Genomic DNA, 20,051 nt, shown 5'->3' with positions numbered 1-20,051 from the left:
TGAGTAGTACAAAATCAATGAGATCCCAAAGGGTTTCTCCCAAGGAAATTTCTGTCCCTATTCTTCCTAGTGAATGCCTAACATAGCAAAGCTAAGGAGTACTCATAAACACAGTTTCCAGTCACTAGTGTTTTGCACAGTCACACAGCATGGCCTAGCCCCTAGCATTATCACCTTCCTTCAGGGTCTTGCAAACCTGCGTGCTTGATTTTTCCAAGAGTTACATTTCCTTCTAGGTGTCTACCTTATTGCTGAGTCTCCATGTTCTCTAAATGAGGGAAGAAGAGCACTCAGTCACCTCCCAGAAAGATGACAGCATCTGCTTAAGGATTCCAAAGAGCTGCTTTACTGCTGCTTTCTACAAACTGATTATATTTAAAGTCTCCTTGGGGAGTAAGGGGTGGAGGCTGAGAGGAAAGACACTGCGGGGGGGGGGGGAAGACCTTTGCTGGCATGAGCTAGGAACTTCTCAGTCCTCTCCTGAGAACAAGCTTGTTTAATACCACCAATTGACATTCCCAAGCGCACGTGCACACACAATAGGCTAGAGTTAAAATTTCATCTCCAGCTACCAAAGAGTACCAAAAGAGTTAAACTATCTCGGGAAATTGCTTGTATTTTTCCAATCAAAATGTTCCAGATGCAAATTACAAAAAATTCATTTCTCTCTGACCATAGTAGTGTATGCTGTAATCCCAGATTTAGGAGGCTAAGGCAGGAGGATCACTCTGAGTTCAAGTACAACATATATATAGTAAGACCATGTCTTGGAGGATCTCTGTGAGTTTGAGGCCATCCTGGTCAATAAAGAGAGTTCAAGGACAGCCAGACTACATAGAGACACTGTCGAAAGAAAGAAAGAAAGAAAGAAAGAAAGAAAGAAAGAAGGAAGGAAGGAAGGAAGGAAGGAAGGAAGGAAGGAAGGAAGGAAGGAAGGAAGGAAGAAGGAAAAAAAGAAAGGCAGGCAGGCAGACAGGTCAGCTGGCCCTGTCTCAAAACATAAAAATGATGATAATTTTACTATTTTACTTATTAGCTCAGTGGTGGACAATGTTGAAATAACAGAGGGCAAAGAGAACCCTTAACACTTAATTAAGAAAGGACCTAGTGGCATTGTTGGCAGTAATATGAAGTCACCCAAATCTCACCCAGACAATCATCTCTATTCTATATCCCATTCTTCACCACCACACAGTGCTCAAGTGCCAGCAACGATGCTAACAGGCACCAGTCTCTAATCATGAATCTCATCAAGGCTGTCAAGAATTTCCAGAAATTCATGTATATAAAAGGACTTTATAAATTTGGAGGGAAAGAAAAGTCATGCAAAAAGACTAAGAACATTAGTGCTTGAGAGCTGGACACTGAAAGACATGAACTTTTCAAAGGAATCTAAACACCCACAAAGCAGAAACAATGGTGGTTTTTAAGAAGGCTGCCACACAGCAGACTGACTAAGGAACCACTGCTCCACACTGGGGTAGGACTGGTGCTGAGACCTAGAAACTCTCCAGAGCACATGCAAGCAGGCACTTTCAAGGAGGCAAAAATAATAGCAGAGTCCAATGTCTATTTAGAATCTACTTGATTCAAACAATTTTGACTAAAAATCAGAGACACATGCAACAATATTTTCAGACAGTTTACCTACTCATACATAAAAGGAAATTATGTTCAAAGAGTATGGGAGTTTGATTTTTTTTTTTTATTGGTGGTGGTCTGTTTTGGTTTGTTGGTGGTGGGGGGGGGGGTGTTTTGCTTTGTTTTGTTGGTTTGGTTTGATTTTGTTTCTGAAACAGGATCTCACTTTATTCCAGACTGGCCTCAAACTCTCAACAATCCTCCTGCCTCAGTCTCTCAAGTGCTAGGATTACAAGCAGAAGTCACCATGCATGGCCAAAGGATTTCAATGACAGACATATGACACATTTTGTTACTCCTCAAGGAACTTAAACTAGAACTTGTTTGATTCCTACTCTGGTTTCCTATCATTTAACAGCTGGTGCTTTGAGGGTGAACACAGTGTACCTCACAGTGTAGTTGACTAGTTGGCAAGACAGAAAGCTCTCTGAAGAAGGCAGACTATCTAGTCATTGAGTCCTTACAGGTGCCAGACCCTTGCTACATGAAATCTACATACTAGCTTCTTTATTTCTCACAGGAATAGGAAATGCACATTATTTTGCCAATTTTCCAATTAAGAAACTGAGACTCAGACAAAGCATGCAACATAGTAGATCAAAGATTGAAACCTGGATTCTCTGCCTCCAATACCTTCACTTTTAACCACCATACCAGACTGATTTCTGTGTAACATTATTTTTTATCTTGGCATCTGTAAGAGAAGTAAATCTGGCAGCACCGTGAGCTCCACAGAATGCCCAAACACTGAAGCTCTGGTGCAGTGTGTGGGCTCACACCTGTATTCCCGGACTCACAAGGCTGCCTAAGGAAGACTGTCATGAATTTAAGCCCAACTGAGTTATGAGTTAATTCCAGGCTAGCCTGGCCTACACACTGAGATCTTGTTTCTAAAAAGCAAAACAAATAAAATACAATTTCTTAAGAAGCTGAAATTCTTAATTCTGATAGAAGGTTGGGTAGTAAACCACATCACCAACCCCAATGTCACGCTCTTTGAATTCAAATTCTATGGTCTCCCACCAGAAGTACGGTTTTAGAATGTAAGCTCTGTAAGGGTCTGAAATTCTGTCTTCTTTGTTGATGTATAAAGGCCTAGAACACATACTAAGCACTCAATAAACAGGTAATAAATAAAACAAGGAGTTAAAGCTGCTGCTTTTGATTGTGTGGACTTGAAAGGGTTTTACCATCTCATACCTCAGTTTCCTCATGTTCTCAAATGGCAAAAATACTTCCTGGAGGGATGTGACAATTACACCCGACCACTCCTTGGGATGCGATGGAGCATAATGAACATCCAAAGTAAACTGTTATCATATCACTACTATTATACGTCATCTAATTTTGTCTAATTTTTTTCATCATAATCAGATACTATTTCCACTATGAAGATACCGAAGTCAGAAAACTACTTCTACCTTCAGATCTGCTACCACCTAGCTGTGTGACCTTGAACAAACCTCTTCAGTTCTCTACATTCTCCTCAGCTGTAAACTGAGGGACTAAACCAAATCATTCCCAAAAGCATTCATGGGGCACCTCTTTGAGATAGAAATCAGGGTCAACCACCTACAAAACTCTATACTGCTGAGTAGAGGCAATGGAAAAAATATTGACACAAAATAAAACAGTCTCTAGTCTGCGACAGGGTTGAACAGAAACTCCAAATAGCTAACTGCATTACATCATCTCAATGAACAATATCTGTAAATGCACAAAGTATTTAATTTTGAGACACTCATAAGAAATTGTTACCAAATAAAAAGAAAAATCAGCAAATTCTGATACCTGTCAGCACTGAACCTTAAAAAAGAACAAGGGAAAAAAAAATCTAAAAATCACTGTGCCTCAGTCAAATTGTATGCTTCTGTAGAACCACCTGGAAAAGTCAAAGTTATTAACACTCCCTATGACAACAGTTACGAATAGGACACATTTTTTAATGACGTATCTGTCTAAAACTGTCTGGGGGCATTGCAAGAGCAGAATATAGTGCATCTGGACAGGACATAGAGGCCAGTGGTCATTGTTTACAAAAACAGGCTGAGATTATGAATAGTGAGTGACAAGAGGCCAAGACCGCAGTTATAACTCAAAACCACACCTCTCTCAATTCCAATCCAGCTGGAGCTATCATCACTCAACTCCACCATCCTTGTAATAAAACTGACCAATATTTACAGTCAAGTGGATTGAAGGTTCTTTACGGCACCTCCTACATTGACCAAACTGATAATAAATACACACACACACACACACACACACACACACACACACACACACACATATATATTTTAAAATCCTGCAGACACAATGATGATTTCAAACTACCTTTCAACCTTCCAAGAGATAAAAGGACTACCCATTTCACACTCTACATCTGACCCATGACCAAGGCAAGCATTAAAGGGGAGTCATGGTCTTTCCCAAGTCCTCTAAGATAGGAAAAGGTCTTCTAACATTGGTGCAGGGAAAGAAGGAGGGGCCCCTCCCTCTGTACTCTGAAACAAAGGAAAAACTCAGAGCTCCAACCATGTGGTGTAACATTCAAGGCCACCCACCTCCCCTACTTCCCAGCTAAGGTCTCAATGGTTTGAAGCCACATGGCTCTTTCCAGGGACGGGTCAGGAAGGGGTAGTGCCTTGCACAAACACAAGCTAGGGCTCCTTCACAGGCATGGACACCTCTTAAGAGGAATGCTGTTTAAGAAAAAGCAATTTGGGTATGGCCTTTGATTTGAGAAGCCAATTTAAGCAGTGGACTAGGTAGAGAGGCACACTTGGTTTCCCCAGATCTACATTGTGCCTTACCCCTTCACGTTTTTGATGAAAGGGAAACGGACCTTTAAAAGCATGTATTCTGGAGCAGAGGGTGACAGCACAGAAGGGCTAAACAATTATGTCTTCCTATTTCCCAGTTGCAGCACTTCTCTGACAAATCCTAAAAACCAACTCTTTCAGGGTTAGCTGCCAATGGAAGCCAGCTGGAATGGTCTTCTTTCTAGTCTGTGATCTTTGATTGTATGCAGGGTGACCATGGGTCAGACAAGTACAAGGTGCACCCAATATGGCTAAGGACTTCCTGAATCCGGTGTCATGGCAAACCTCATGTACACCAGAAAAACCCCACCTCTCCCAGGTTTCTCCAAATGGTATACCCTTCTCAAGGTTGCCTTTCTGTCTGGACTTCTCTTCAACCTTTGAAATAAACACCTGTCAGATTTCAGCTGTCCTTCAAGGAAGCCTGACTCAAGACACCCAAAGGCGAATTGCAGCTTTTTTTTTCTCTCTGGGAGACTCTCCAGCCCCTCCCCCACTCAGCCTTTGGGAGAGAACTGCCAAAATAATGGCCAAAATAATGCCAAAATAATGGCCAGCCCCATTTCCAGTGTTTGTGGCCCCTGACACTGTTGAACATTCCAAGACTCTGGTCCACCTACGAAACCACCTCTGGGGGTCAACTTGCCACCTGCTCCACCCAAGAAACGAACGCCCTGAAAATTGGGGTGGAAACGCATGCGTCCCCGGTCTGCAGAGCATATGCACTATGCTAATTTTCAAAATCCTTACCTTTGACCTGAGTATCGTACTCTGCGATGATCTCCTTATCCTTTTTGAATTTGGCTGGAGACGTCATGTTTTCCTTCTTTCTTCCAAATTCGAATTGTGACTTGATAGATCCACGAGAAAAATCCAACCACCGAAATCAATTCCTCCAAGGCCACTTCTCCCACGGGCAGAGAAAGCCCCCGCGGTGGTCTCCAGAGCTCCGGGGTAACACGGACGGCAGGATGGGCAGCCGGCTACCGCACACACATGCAGGCTGTGGGCGCTGAGGCCGGCGGGGAGGGGGGCGGCGGCGGCTGGCTTGTGTACTAAAGCCCTAGCCACAGCCGCAGCCTCAGCCTGGAGAACTGCAGCGCCCTGAGGCTGGCCTGGGGTCTGACATCAACGACAGAGGCGGGGAGTGGAAGTCCTTCCGCACAACATGGTGTATGGATGCGGGGGTGTGGACGCGCCCAACTGTGTCCCCGGGAGGGAGTGGGTTTGTCTCGGGGTGCCAGGGGAGGGCTAGGCGTGCTTCGCGGGTTTTTTTGTGGTACCAGCTCAGAGATGCTGCAAATCAAATCCCAAAAGGGTGCCGCTGCAGCGCGGAGTGGATCGGAAGTCGTTTGCTCCGGTTCACTAGCCTGTAAATGCATAAAAAGGGGGGGAGGGGGCGATCAGTCCGAGGGCAGATCCTAATCGCAACAGGGGTGGGGTCGGGGATGACACTCGGAGTCCAGCTTTGGCTCATTCATCTCGGCCGAACACCGCCTGCTCGGCCCGAAGACCCGGCATGGCGAGGGAGGGAGGGAGAGAGAGAGAGGGAATAAAAAAAAAAAGGTCCCTCCAGATTGTTTTAAGGCAGAAAGAGAGCACTTTGGGAGCGGTAGGCAGCGCGTGCTCCGGGCGGGGACTGCGGCGGGAAAGCAGAGCTGCGGGTGGGGACTGCGGCACCTCGGTGCTTTCCCCCAGCCCAGCTAACCTAAGAGGGGCCCTCCCGCCGAGCCCGCGACGCGGCCCGTGACCTCCTGCTGGGGTACCTCCCAGCCGACTACAGGATCAGTACCAGAGGGTACAAGCCAGACCGGCACAACTTTTCTTCCCCTCCTGCCCCTCCTCCCAGTTGTTTTGTTTTTGGTAACTAGCTTCTCCAGGCAGCAAAGCGGGGGGGGGGGGGGGGGAGGAGGACATGGGACCGGGAAAGGGGGGGGGGGGGGGGACATGGGACCGGGAGGTGGGGAACGGGGGAAGGACTGCAGGAAGGGCCCGCTCCGCACGGGACATCCAGGAAAACAATGTGGTCTGCAGAAGCAGGAAACGGGCTAGAGGCGAGGGTCTAAACCGGGAAACCCCGGGGATGGAAGACGGAAAGCAGCGGTCGCCTCCCCCAAGCCAGGGACGAGGGTGCTTCTAAATGGCATCCCCAGTATTTTTTGTCCCGCAAGCCCAAGGATCACAAATACCGCACCCAATCCCAGTCGGGTGGGAGGCATCAGTGAGAGTTGCTCTAGGAGGCGCGGGAGACGGCGACGGGGAGGCTGAGGTTAGGGCTCCAGTGCTGCGGAGGGCCCCTGCCTCCTTAGGCCGCCCTGTCCCCTCCGGCGCACGGGCGGCTCCAGGCAGTGTCGCCTACTCCCGGCGGCTGGAGGAAGGGCCGCGCGCAGGAAGAGCGAGCAGAGGCCGCGCGGTGCGGGCGGGCAGGAAGCGGGAGGCGGGCGTGAGGTGGGGTCCTGAGGCGGGAGAGAGCCCGGGCCAGCCCGAGCGGCCCAAGCTTGTATGACCAGAGAGGGCGCCGAGAAGACGGGTTTGGGGGGCAAAGCAATGGGAGAAACCGCGGTGGGCTGCGACATGAAGTGCAGGATGTTGGCAACTTTGGGGATCCGCATGAGGTTGGGATATCGGAATGGGTGGAGAGCCCTGGGAGACAGACCGCAGGGCTAGACTTAAAAAGAGCCCCCGCAAGCCGTGAGGGACACCCCCATCTTTCCGGGTCCTGGGCTGCCAGCCAAGGCCGGGAGAGCAGGGACGAGGCCAGCGGACCGTTACGGCGAGGCCCCGAAGTGGACCCTGCCAGCCGTGTGCAAAGGGGCTGCTGGAGGGCGGTGTCGCCGCGTGAGGACAGTCCTCGGCAATGCAGGGATGGGCGGGGAGATGAGCAGTCCCGGGAAGTATTATGGACTGCACTGGGGGATTTCGAGGGTCGCGGGCCGAGAAGGGCGCTGTGAGGACCGTGGGCGGCGGCACCGCTAAGGCGGCGCCGAGAGCAGCAGCAGCAGCATCCGCGCCCCGTCCACCCGCTCAGTCCGGGTTTGTTCAGTCAGTGCAGCGGCCAGGCTACGGAGAGGGAAGGGGGAAGGAGCCTTTACCTGGCTCTGCCGCGACGGGTCTCAGGCCCCGGGTTCCGCTTCCCACTTAGCGCTCTCCTCCCCGCCACCCTCTTCTACGCAGTTCGGCCCCCCAGTTCCCTAAGGAGACTCCGCCAACTCCGCAAGACCCCGCCGGGAAGCAGAGCCCACCCCCTTGCCAATCACCACCCGCTTTCTATCGACCGATGGGGCCTCTAGCCAATAGGAATAAGTGATCCCTAGAAGCCCGGAGTAGGGGCGGGGCTGACGAAACTTAGAGGCGTGGCAAGCGCTAGCTACCCCGGCGCAGTCCCAGAGTGAGCTCCTCCCCGGCCTGTGGAACCCTAAAGTAGAACTGATGGGCGGGATTAAATGGAACCGACAACCAAACACAAACTCTCCAGAGAAGACAAGACCAATCGGACCGGGGAAAGGAGGGGGGACGTTTAGCCAATAAGCAGTAGAGGACCGTAGAGAATCTACCAATAAGAATCTCGGGGCGTGTCTTCCAAGTTCACAGGGAAGGAGGGTGAACCCAAGCAGATGCTAGCCAATGAACTTAGAGGCCGAGCCAAGCTGGACCAATCAGAGAGCCGGTCTGACCTCGGCACCGTTACTGGGGCGAGGCCTCTGCGCTCACGTCAGGAGAAGGCTCCGGGCCTTCCAATGTGGGGCTTGGGGGAAGTCTCGTCCTCCCAATCCGTGCTCGGCGCAGGCAATTCAAACTGACAGCGTGTTAGAAAAAGCAGAGAAAGCGGAAGAAAGAGCAGAGCCCGGCGTGTTCGGTGACTGACTCCAGCGCGGACTGAGCCTCGGTGGCGGCCTCTTCCCTCATCGCATCCGACGCCCCTGTCCTCTCCGGAGCGGCCGCTGTGGGAGAGACCTTCAGGGTGGCAAGTGTTCGAGCTGAGGGAGCGAGGACGCCGAGAGCCGTGGGAGCAAGGAAGGGGGCCCGTGGCCGAGCCAGGAGAAGGGACGTGGGACAGGGCTGTAGCGGCGTGGAAGGAAAGGGCTGAGGGGCCTGGAACCCTGCGAAGAGGCCTTGGAGCGCTCTGCGGGCGGGGCTCGCGGTGGGAGTGGTCCGCGAGGCGAGGCTTTAAAGGGAAGCTCCCGCCCGCCGGGAACCGGGAATCGCTGGATTCGGGGGCGGGAGCCGAAGAGCAGAGGACTCTTGGAGACCACAGAAAGTGAAAGCCGGTTTAAAGTTTCTCTTCCACTCTACTTGTCTCTCCCACACCTCCAATTCCATTCCCTTTCCCTCCCCGCCCCCCAAGTCAAAAGGAACTAAAACTTGCTCTTCGCACCCAATAAATACTAATTTTACTTTTCCATCAGGAAAACAGAGCTGCCTTCCTGATTTTAGAGCTTTAGAGAACTCAAACCCCCCTCCCCCGACTTGGTTGTTAGCCTCGGGGAATCAAAGCTCGAACGGTTTCCCCCTTTTCCAAATTCTGTACCTTGTTCTACGTGGGACGCTATGTCTACCAACAGCTGCACTTTCAAGGACCGTTGCGTGTCCATCCTGTGTTGCAAATTCTGTAAACAGGTTCTCAGCTCTAGGGGGATGAAGGCTGTGTTGCTGGCCAACACTGACATAGACCTTTACTCTACAGACATCCCTCCTACCGAGTAAGTCCGGGAGGGCAGCCCTGTAGCTAACTGGGCAGTAGATGGCATGGATCCCTGGGAGTCAAGGTTATCATTTGGTGTTCCAGCCACTCAACAGTGTGATGATTCCCTTGGAGTTTATCTAAGTGGGCAGACTGTCTGGACGAAGTCTGTGGTTTACCCACAGTGGTCAGTACTGAGGTCATGTTTCCAGGCACTTAAGTCACGTGACCGTACATCCCTTAAGATGGCTCTGAGGCTCAGTGCCTTATCCAAACACCGTTCTCACGGAAGCAAGTCTTTAACAGTCATTTGGAAAGAAGTGGGTAATCATTCATTTAAAGTGAAATTTATGATTAATAATGATAGTAAATTTGAACATTTTAAAATATAGGCAAGTAAAGTTATATATAGCCTGTTTACCCCTTGAAATCTTGTATGCATTGGCTTATATGTAGTCATTTATTACAGAGATAAATGGGATAATATTTTAAGTTTGTGTATGTGCACTTGGTATGGTGCCAAAAAAAGCACTAGATGATAAAATCGTGGAACCTAATGTTCCAAAGATTCTATAATCCATGTGTTGTTTTAGTTAGATATGCTCACACACAAATTTGAAATATTCTTCCATCTTTATAATAGCTGTGGTCATAAGGACACCTTCGGTGAGATGTTACGTGTTAGGGTCTTTTAATTGCTATTTTCTCTTTGCTGGAGTTACAATGGATTCATGTGCTAAGCTGTGTGTGGATCAGTGAATGCATTGTTCCTTAAGATTTATCTTACTTTTTTTCATTATCTTAAGCATGTGTATGTTTGAGGAGGGGTGGATTCATGCACAGGTGCCCTCCAAGACTGAAGGTGTAAGATCCCCTGGAGAGGGCAGTTGTAAGTTGCATGATGTGGGTCCTGGGAACTGAACCCCAGTTCTCTGCAGGAGCAGTACATTCTCTTAAACACTGAGCCATCCCTCCAGCTTCCGCAGAGTGATTTTCAGTAGAAAACCTGCCAGCTGTGTATAGTGAGCACAAATACTACCCAACTGTTCTAAAACTGTACTATACTTACATTTTAGAGGCTAGTTCAGCTCTGGATTTATGAAATTTGTAACAACCACAATTAAAAGAGCCTTTGATGGTGGGAAATCAGGGCCCTTACATACTGCAGGAATGTGAAATGATAAAACCACTATAAAAAATAATTTGGTGGTTCTTTAGCTATTAACACAGAATCACAGAATTACCATATAATATAGTGATTCCAGTTATAGGTATATATCCAAAGACTTCAGAGCAGCATCTTATATTCACAACTGATAACTATGAGATAGCTAAGAGATAGACACAGTCTAAATCTCCATTGACTCATCTATTAAGTGGATACCTAGAGGGTTGCCTTAAAGGAAAGAAATCCTGTCAAATGCTGCAATGAAGATGAGCCTTGAGTACGTTATGCTAAGCGAAATAAACCAGTACCAAACAATAAACACTGTGACTGCTTATATGTCATATCTGAAGGAGAACATTGATAGCTAAGGGGTGGGTGGAGGGGAAATGGAGAGTTGATATATAATAAGTATAGTTTCTATTTTGCAAAATGAAGATGGTCTGAAGTGTCCCAAGACAATGTGGCCATATTCAGTTTTAAACTGTACATTTTAAAAAGTGAGATGGAATTCTGGGAATATAGCTCAATGGTCGGGCAATGTGAAAGTGCTTGCCTAGCATTTGTAAGGTCCTGAGTTCCATCCCAAGTGACGCACACACAATTTTTTAGAGGGAACATGTGGCAAATTTTTATATATTTTCAGAGTTCAAATCTCTGTATATTTGACTGCAAACTTTGTTCTCCTCCAGCACCGTGGATTTCATTGGAAGATGCTATTTCACTGGAATCTGCAGCTGTAAACTGAAGGACATCGCATGTCTAAAATGGTAATTTGTGGCGTTGTTTTAGACAGTCTGAGTTTTGAAGGTAGATATTGACACCAAAACCCCCAGAAAAGTTCTGTGGGCTGCACTGAGTGTTGATATAACCCAGACAGTAAGCCACTGGAAGAACATTTGTCCCTTAGAGCTATTTTTAATTACATTTATTCATTTACCTATTTATTTATGTGCATGGGTATGTGTATATAGCATATGTGTGCCCTGGCACGTGTGGAGGTCAGAGGACAATTTGTGAGAATTGGTTCTCTCCTTCTATCATTGGAGACCCAGGGATTGAACTCGAACTCAAGACCTCAGGCTTGGAAGCAAGTGCTTTTACCCACTGAGCCGTCTTGCCAGTCCCAGAATTATTGTTTTAAAAGAATTTTAGTTATACTTTTGAAATAAGATTTGTAGTTTTTCAAAGTGCATTCACAAATATCTGCTCCCAATAAACCTGTGTAATCTAAGAGGTAACAATGGGATTTACATTCATAAAAATCAGGGAGCAGAGAAGGTGGCTCCACCGGTCAAGGGCTTACAGCAGACATAGGAGGCTATGAACTTGAGCTGGATGGGGTAGCATGCACTGCAGCTCCCAGCTGGAGACAGGAAGACCTGTGGGGTTCCCTCACCCGCCAGCCTAGCCTAGCCTGACAAGCCTCAGATTTCTGTACTCGGGGTACAAAGCTATCATTAGAGTTTTCACCATCAAGGTATAAACAGCTTGTGGTGCCATTTTTTAAAAAAAGAAACAAAAAGCCAGGCACTGGTGGCATACACCTTTAATTCCAGCACTTGAGAGGCAGAGGCAGTAGGATCTCTGTGAGTTCAAGGCCAGCCTGGTCTACAGAGCGAGTTCTAGGATAGCCAAAGCTACACAAAGAAACCCTGGCTCGAACCCCCTCCCCCTCCCAAAAAAGAAGGAACAAAACGATCCCTGTGTGTTTACTGTAGTTAACATGAGACTCATGAAAAGAAAATGGGAGAATAAGGAACTTGGTGATCTGCTGAAGACAATCAAACCATTTTCAACTCTCTGGGGGCTGGAGATTTGCTTCGTTTCTGAATTCCTCTAAAATCACTGCAACTAAATGGGAGTTACTGTCTTATGTTAGAGGACCCCCTCCCTCACCCACCTCCCGCTTTGTTGAACAATTTTTTAAGAGCTTGTACCTATAAAACCTCATCTTATTATAGTCCTGAAGCTAGCAAAATCCTTCACCCATAGATCTCAGTTTATTTAATATATTTTCTCTGTATCAGTTTTGATACATAACAAGGATTTGATTCATAACAAGTCACATCCCAAAGCTAACTTTCAAAGAGAGTATGAATAAAATAATATGAGCAAATAATATGAATTTAATATTCATATTAAAATATATATGAATATATATTCATATATACATATGAATATATATTCATGAATATATATTCATGAATATATATATGAAAAAATATATATGAAAAAATATATATGAAAAATAATATGAAGCTAGCAAAATCCTTCACCCATAGATCTCAGTTTATTTAATATATTTTCTCTGTATCAGTTTTGATTCATAACAAGGATTTGATTCATAACAAGTCACATCCCAAAGCTAACTTTCAAAGAGAGTATGAATAAAATAATATGAGCAAAGAAATGCACAAATAAATTAGTATTGTCTCACTTACAGACTGTGTAGGCCTGTGAGTACTGTCTGAGTAAGCTCCCTTTTCATTGCCAGCAACAGGCCACTTAGAGGAGAGGACTGACCCTTACATGGCCTGTTTACATTAACAGACAGATGCCTCTGTGAGCCAGGTGTTACCTGCTACCGGTGTTATCTACTAACAATTGCTTTTTTTTTTTTTTTAAGTGGGAACATTGTAGGCTATCATGTGATTGTTCCATGTAGTTCCTGCCTTCTTTCCTGCAACAATGGACACTTCTGGATGTTTCACAGCCAGGCGGTTTATGGTGTTAACAGACTAGACTCCACTGGTAAGAAACAATCGATGTGTACATTTCCTTGTAACCAAAGGGGAACCCCTGAAACCTTCACAGTTAGAGTGAAACCTGGGATCATCAAAAGCAAAACATTGTTCCACTTTCCCCCCACATTCAGTTATGAAACTATCAGCCAAAACTCATCACCACTGATCACTGACTTGAGGGAAGCCTTCAGACTTATCTGAATGGCTTAGGCTTTGTTGTTTTCCCTTTGAAACAGTCACAACAAGTAGCCCAGGCTGGCTCAGTCCTCCTACTTTATCCTCCAAAGTAGTCCTACCACACTTGGCATATTGGTCTTTTTAAACTAGCATTTTATTGCTGTGAAGTAGTACCATAATACATACCCTGATTACAGAGAGCTTTTGAAGACAGTATATGGATAGTCAAAGGTGTGTATGCATGCACACATGTGTGTAAAGAAAGGAGGACGAGGCCCTGCTAGGGCAGTGATGAATGGGAAGGAAACTGAGTAGCCTGTATTTGGCAGTTCTTTGAGATAAATATATTTCAGGGGCTGGAGGGATGGCTCAGTGGTTGAGAGCCTTGCTGCTCTTGCAGAGGACCAAAGTTTGGTTCTCAGCATCCATATTAGTATCTCATAACTGTCTGTAATTGCAGTTCCAGGTAATCCAATGCCCTCTTCTCACGTCCACAGGTTCCTGCATACTATAGTGTGCATACAGACGAGTAGACAAGCATACATACACATAAAAAAGTTAATTTTAAAATATATATATACATATATAAACATATATATTAATAAGTTACAGTAGAATTCTAGTCAAAGGAAATATTAAGAGCAATATGTTACATTAATTACGTTATTAAGAAAATGTACTGGGATCTAGAAAAACAGTTTAGTGGGTAAGAGATACACACGGCTAAAGGCTTGCGTTTGGACCCCCAGTACCCATGAAAAGGCCAGGCATGACTGACTGTATCTATAACCCCTTTTACTAGGGGACAGAAACAGGACTTCTCTGACAGTCAATCTAATAGCAAGCTTCAAGTTCAGTGAGAGACTGTCTCAAAGGTATAAGTAAAGAGTAACCCAGCAGAACACCAGTACCCTCCTCTGACCTTTGCACACATACATGTGTGCACACACATATAGAAGGAAGAAAGAAAAAGGAAGCATATTACATATTTTTAACATCTTTATTGCATTTTATTTACAGTGTAGGGTGTGTATGTGTGTGAAAAAAAGAGAGAGATTTGCTATGGTAGACCAAGAGATCATGAATTGCAAGCTAGGTTGTCAAGGGTTTTAAACCTTCCAATTATGCTTGTGTTTTTAAGACTGATTTTTTTTTTATTTGCCTGGGATTCAACAGTAGTTCTTAGTCCATTACTCCAGCCTTTTAATTTAAAACTATAGATGTTAAGATGGCCATTTTCAAGCAAGGACTCCTCAAACTCCCCAAGTAAAATATAGGCTCCTAATTTAGGCTTTACACTTTAAATTTTGTCGCCCATGGGACACATTAAAGAAAGTTTCTGCTTTGATTCTGCTTTTCCTGCTTCATAGGATTCAAAACACAGGGTGGAGACTTCTCAGTTTTGGTTTACTTTAGAATATTGGTCAATTTTTCAAACATAAAAGACCAGTATTCTTTGATTTGCTCTGACTCTAATCCATGAGAAACAGATGTAGACCGGATTTCCTTCCTCCTAGGCAGAGAGGAAGGTGACTCTTCTGTCAGATCCAATCTCCTCATTTAATTTTTTTCTCCTTTGAACCAATTGTGCTAAGTTGCTTCAGAGTTCCTGAGTACAGACTCTAAATATATCAGACTTCTCCTTTGTAATTCGATTACTATGATTTAAAGTAAGATTTGCTAGTTGCTTGTCAAAGGGAGGTTTCTAATGGCTTTGGAACAGTCCTTGCATTCCCTGAATAAGTTACACCAAAGGAATGGATGTACAAGTCCTGTATTCTAGAATGTTCTTCATACAAATTCTCTAAAAAGTCTGTGTTAGCCTATACATAAAACCTAATTTCCCAGAGCTTTTCCAAATACACTTGGAAAATCTCAGCTCAGATTCCCTAGAATATCTCAAAGCTCTCCATTTACTTTTATGGATTCTAATTTTCACTTAGATTTTGTCTTAACAATTCCTTGCTGTCTGGTCAGCTCCTCTGCACATGTTTCCAGAAGCAGATTACCATTTATTCTTGGGGTGGAGATTAGGAAATGATTTTTATCCTAAGCAATTCAAGCATGAAACCATTATGAAGAGCATGGTAGATATATATGTATTCTAACATTTCACATAAGAACTTCTTTCCTCATTTGATTGCAATATCTCTTTCAAACAAAATAAACTTGTTTATTCCCACTGCTTCAACCATCTTCATGTCTCTTCAGTGCTGAGGTAAATTGGGCCCAGAAATGACAGGCTGTATTTTCAACACATTTTACAAGATTTAGGCAGAAGAGATGGCTCAGCAGGTAAAATTGTTTGCTGCAAAGCCTGATGAGCTGAGTTCAATCCCAGTGAGGAATGGAGACAGGAGGATTGCCTGGAAGTTCACGTGCCAACATGGCTGAAATGTACAGCACTGTAGTATGAAGGCCGGCTTGTTGGGGTTTCTGTCCCTCCCAGTACCCCAACAGCCGGCAAGCAACAAAGAAAAATCACACACAAGACTCCATAAGATTATAAACTGATTGGTCCATTAGGTCAGGCTACTTATTAGTTCTTATGACTTATCTTAACCCATTATTCTGATCTATGTTAGCCACACAGGCTCAGTACCTTTCTCAGTGTGACAGCTTACATGTTGCCTCTTCGGTGGTCTGCGCAGGAGTGGCTGAGGGAGTTTCCTGCTTCCCAGAATACTCCCAGTCTCTTTGCTCCACCCCTACTTCCTTTCTGGCTTTCCTGCCTATACTGCCTACCTGGCCAATCAGCGTTTTATTAAAATATGATTGACAGAATATAGACAATTCTCCCACACTACAGCACAGTGTGTAGAAACATGGAATGCCTTGTCTCAGCCCGGTGTCCTCCGTTCTCTACTATGAGATAACTTAGGAAAGTACATATAGTTTAATACCATTCCATAAAAATTTTAGCCACTCAGAAATAAGATGAATGAGACAAATTCCAAAAATATCTTTGGTATAATGCCATTCTATAAAAATTTTAGCCAGATATAGTGGCACATGCTTGTAATCTCAACACTTGTAAGATAGAAGTAGAAAATTAGGAGTCCAAGGCCATCCTCAGCTACATTAGTTAGAGGCTAGCCTAGGCTACATGAGGCTATCTTAAAAAGCAAAACGTGATAACAACAAAATTTTAGATAACACAAAGCAGTAATATCTGTGGTCTACAGTTCTGTACACTTGTAGTAAAAATGCCAATTAGTGGCAGAAACTATGGCCTCTTTCTCAGGGTAGAGTGGATACGCAGAGCTGCTGGCTCCTCCTTTGCTCATGCTACCAGCTGAGCAGCTTGAGGTTGTCTCATGACAGTTTTTATTCTCTCCTAATTCAGTATTTTTAGTCATATTCTTATCCTCAGTGTGTTTGGTCTAGTTCTTTGCACCTAGGCTGGGTCTTTGAAATGGAGCCTGATTATTCTCTGCCAGTGCTGTTTCAGATTATTGTTTGTTACCGTGACTGTGGAACCTAGTCCTAAAGTACAGCTCTACCTTGATCCATGTATTCTAGATTCCACATGCTTTTAGGAAACCCTTTTATAACTGACTGCTTTAACCCCAGTGTACCGGAGATTGAACCTAGGCCTTCACGCTTCTTAGGCAAGGACTCCACAACTTGCTCTCCCCCTGAAGCCTCTTACTTTTCGAAACAGTGTCTTAGTAAGTTGTCCAAGATGGCCTTGAACTTGCAATCGTTCTGCTTTAGTCACCCCAGTAGCTGGGGTTATAGCCTGTGCCACCAGGCCCTTCCTGTCTTGATTAGAAAATTACATTAACTACTGTTCCATATAGTAAATGACTGATTTAGAAATTTGCCCCTTACACCCTACAAAAAGGCACTCGATCTAAAAGAACCTTATGCAATCTCTATTCTTTTTTTAAAAAATATTTATTTATTTATTTATTTATTATGTATACAATATTTTGTCTGTGTATATGCCTGCAGGCCAGAAGAGGGCACCAGACCTCATTACGGATGATTGTGAGCCACCATGTGGTTGCTGGGAATTGAACTCAGGACCTTTGGAAGAGCAGGCAATGCTCTTAACCACTGAGCCATCTCTCCAGCCCTGCAATCTCTATTCTTAAAATCATTGAAATATATATATTTTTTTGTTGTTGTTTTTCGAGATGGCTTTCACTGTGTAGCCCTGGCTGTCCTGGAACTCACTCTGTAGACTAGGCTGGCCTCGAGCTCAGAGATCCACCTGCCTCTGCCTCCTGAGTGCTGGGATTAAAGGCGTGTGCCGCCACGATCTGGCTAAAATATATATTTTAAATTATCAATGTAGGGTATGAATGGTGTTGTGTAGCTGGAGGCAGGACTGATGCAGATGGAACTCCAGAGTTCCTTCTGAGCTCTAAGAGTCTAACATTCAAGGTCTTGCTTAAAAGAGTATAAAGAATGTTTATGTCATAGATGGATATTAGATGGTTTTATTTGTAAGACATCCTTCCCTGCTGTTATCTTCACTATCAACACCATACTCTGTACAAGCTCAGCATGTAAAGTTTTATATGTCATGTCTGAACTGCAGTAGTCAGCACTAAAAAACTCTGTGGTCTCTTGTTTCTAGGTGTAAACTTTCTACTCTGGGGAAACTTGCCAGAGACAGAAGAATGTACAGATGAAGATGTGTTAGAAATTTCAGCAGAAGAGTATATCCGATGAATGAATTATGATTATGTGTAATGTTTTATAGTTTTTCTATTTAAAATATTTAATTGGTCAATTTTAACATTGCTAATAAAGATTTGCAAATGTTCTTTTTAAAAAATGGAGCTTCTATTTTATTTGTGATTTCAAATTAATTACCTCAATTTAACTTAATCCAGTTCTTTTCTTCTAAAAAAGCTGCTTCTTCTTCCCTGCCCCTCACCCAGGATTGGTATATTCTTGATTTCAAATAGGAAGTTTCACAAGTCACTCAGCTACCTTCCAAATGGAGTTTTCTACAACTTGATGCCAGATAATGTGATTCTATATGCCTGAATAAGAATTAATACCCACTCCTATATCAGCCACACAAAATATGCAACTGAATATAATAAAGATTTTTTTTTAAAAAAAAAAAGAGTAGGCTGTCAGGTTTCCATGGGTACTGGTTATCATATGCTATATTGGTAATGACTGCTTTAATATGGGAAATGGTGTTAGACACAAGTTTGTCAGAAAATTATCAATGTATGCTGTTTAGCAATGTTAATTGTTTACATTCTTCTAAAGCCATTATAGATATTATGCCATGAAAGCCAGATAAAGATCAACTTTCATCTTTAAGTTATCCATTGTCTAGGGATTTTTCTGTGAATAGCAAATTGTAGTTGAGTAGTCCAGGTCTAAAACTATGATAGAAAACCCCAAAGAAGTGGTGAGTTAACCATCGTACAGATAAGAGTTCTCCCTCTGTTTGCATTGTTTTTGTTTTTGAGACACAGTCTCACTGTGTGGCTATGACTGGCGTGGAACTCACTACATAGACCAGGCAAGCCTCAGATTTATAATCCTTTGCCTCAGCCTCCCCGGTAGCTAGCACTACAGACCAATACTCAGGTCTGGCTTGCTCTTTGATCTTGTACTGGAAAAAAAAAGATACTTGGCCAGGCTTTAAAACAACAAAACGGGGGGCTGGAGAGATGGCTCAGTGGTTAAGAGCATTGCCTGCTCTTCCAAAGGTCCTGAGTTCAATTCCCAGCAACCACATGGTGGCTCACAACCATCTGTAATGAGGTCTGGTGCCCTCTTCTGGCCTTCAGGCATACAAGCAGAAAGAATATTGTATACATAATAAAATAAATAAATAAATAAAAAATAAAAAATAAAAAAAAAAAAATAAAACAACAAAACGAAGTTCATAGCACATTATATATTATTCTTCAGTTAACGTATTCAGTTAAAGAAAAAGAGTTTAGGGGTTGAGAATTTAGCTCAGTGGTAGAGCGCTATCCTAGCATGCACAAAGTCCTGGGTTCGATCCTCAGCTCTGGGGGAAAAAAAGAAAAAGAAAGGAAAAAAAAGAAAAGGAGCTGAATACTGGAGTTGAGAATGTTAAAAAATTCAAGAGTGACCTTCAATAGAATTCATCTGTCCCCATTAATGCAGCTAAGGTCTTAACATGCTGTTTGACTTGGGTTCTCTATGAAGAGGCAGTACCAGACAGGCACGCTAACTGAAATGAACACAAATACTCCACTGCAGCTGGATAGCATTTCACATTACTCAGCGACTTTTCAATGACTCTTTTCTAGGAGAGCCCATTTTAGGTAGCAAATGAATTCATACATTTTTATATTGAGAAATATAATCATAATGCTTTCTTTTTAAAATTTTTTCCCCTTCAGTACTGGAGATTAAACCTGGGGCCTCAGGCTTGCTAGGCAAGAGTTCTGTCATGGAACCTTTAAAATCAAAGCAAATTACATAGTTTGGGAAGACCAAAGCAGCATCATGTACATGTGGAGATTAGCATTTGCTTTCTGATCCTGGCATACTTCATAGGTTTCAAATCATCTGTGTATTTGCTGTCTTTTAATATTCTGTTCAACAGTTTGTATTATTCTCCTGTCATGTGGCAAGAACTACGCAATAATCTGCTCACAGTCGACTTGGGAGAACTCAGGTGTTGGGGAGAGAGAGGCTCTAATTCCTGGCAGCAAGTGAGTTAACAGAGGCATGCTTAAAGTGTTGTGGCTCCAGAGACCAAGCACCGTCATCCCCAGTGATAGGAAAGTGTGGGAGTTGAGAAATTCTCAAAGAAAAATAGTACTTGAGGCAGGCTTTGTGCACAGGAGTTTGCCTGCTGGGCT

At 44.1% G+C, this 20,051-nt stretch overlaps 2 protein-coding genes across 7 annotated transcripts in view; one reads left to right on the top strand and one right to left on the bottom strand.

The window, feature by feature from the left end:
* The window catches only part of Srgap2 (SLIT-ROBO Rho GTPase activating protein 2), a 224,151-nt gene extending 216,465 nt beyond the window's left edge, over window positions 1-7,686 (bottom strand). For 3 of the 5 annotated variants that reach the window (XM_048430682.3, XM_048430685.3, XM_048430687.3), the window contains exons 1-2: window positions 7,556-7,685; window positions 5,214-5,833 (exon numbers count right to left, since the gene is read on the bottom strand). In XM_048430682.3, coding sequence (XP_048286639.1) covers window positions 5,214-5,280 — 67 coding nt within the window. In that variant the 5' untranslated portion in view covers window positions 5,281-5,833; window positions 7,556-7,685. Of the gene's footprint in view, window positions 1-5,213; window positions 5,834-6,657; window positions 6,810-7,555 lie in introns of those variants that run through there. The other 2 variants (XM_048430684.3, XM_048430683.3) reach the window with 2 other exon arrangements.
* Window positions 7,687-7,895: 209 nt separating this feature from the next.
* On the top strand, window positions 7,896-18,022 carry Rumy1 (regulator of UNG2 and MKLN1 interacting yippee protein 1). 2 transcript variants are annotated; one of them, XM_048430688.3, is made up of 4 exons: window positions 8,168-9,163; window positions 11,002-11,079; window positions 12,939-13,063; window positions 17,822-18,022. In XM_048430688.3, exons 1-4 carry the CDS (start codon window positions 9,012-9,014, stop codon window positions 17,914-17,916), a joined length of 450 nt encoding a protein of 149 aa, XP_048286645.1. In that variant the 5' UTR covers window positions 8,168-9,011; the 3' UTR covers window positions 17,917-18,022. The 2 variants fall into 2 exon arrangements, with proteins under 2 accessions (XP_048286646.1, XP_048286645.1); XM_048430689.3 differs by lacking the exon at window positions 12,939-13,063 and having other exon boundaries at window positions 7,896-9,163; window positions 17,822-18,016.
* Window positions 18,023-20,051: the final 2,029 nt, after the last annotated feature.

This window comes from Myodes glareolus, chromosome 5 (genome assembly GCF_982192425.1).
Source record: "Myodes glareolus chromosome 5, mMyoGla1.1, whole genome shotgun sequence".
Lineage (NCBI taxonomy): Eukaryota > Metazoa > Chordata > Mammalia > Rodentia > Cricetidae > Myodes > Myodes glareolus.
Note: the sequence above shows the minus strand (reverse complement) of the source record. Positions and strands in the feature narration are given on the sequence as shown.

Coding starts and splice junctions, on each gene's coding strand:
- Rumy1 (XM_048430688.3), top strand. CDS start 9,012: ATGTCTACCAACAGCTGCACTTTCAAGGACCGTTGCGTGTCCATCCTG. Junction 9,164..11,001: donor ACAGACATCCCTCCTACCGA/GTAAGTCCGGGA, acceptor GTTCTCCTCCAG/CACCGTGGATTTCATTGGAA. Junction 11,080..12,938: donor GACATCGCATGTCTAAAATG/GTAATTTGTGGC, acceptor TTTTTTTTTAAG/TGGGAACATTGTAGGCTATC.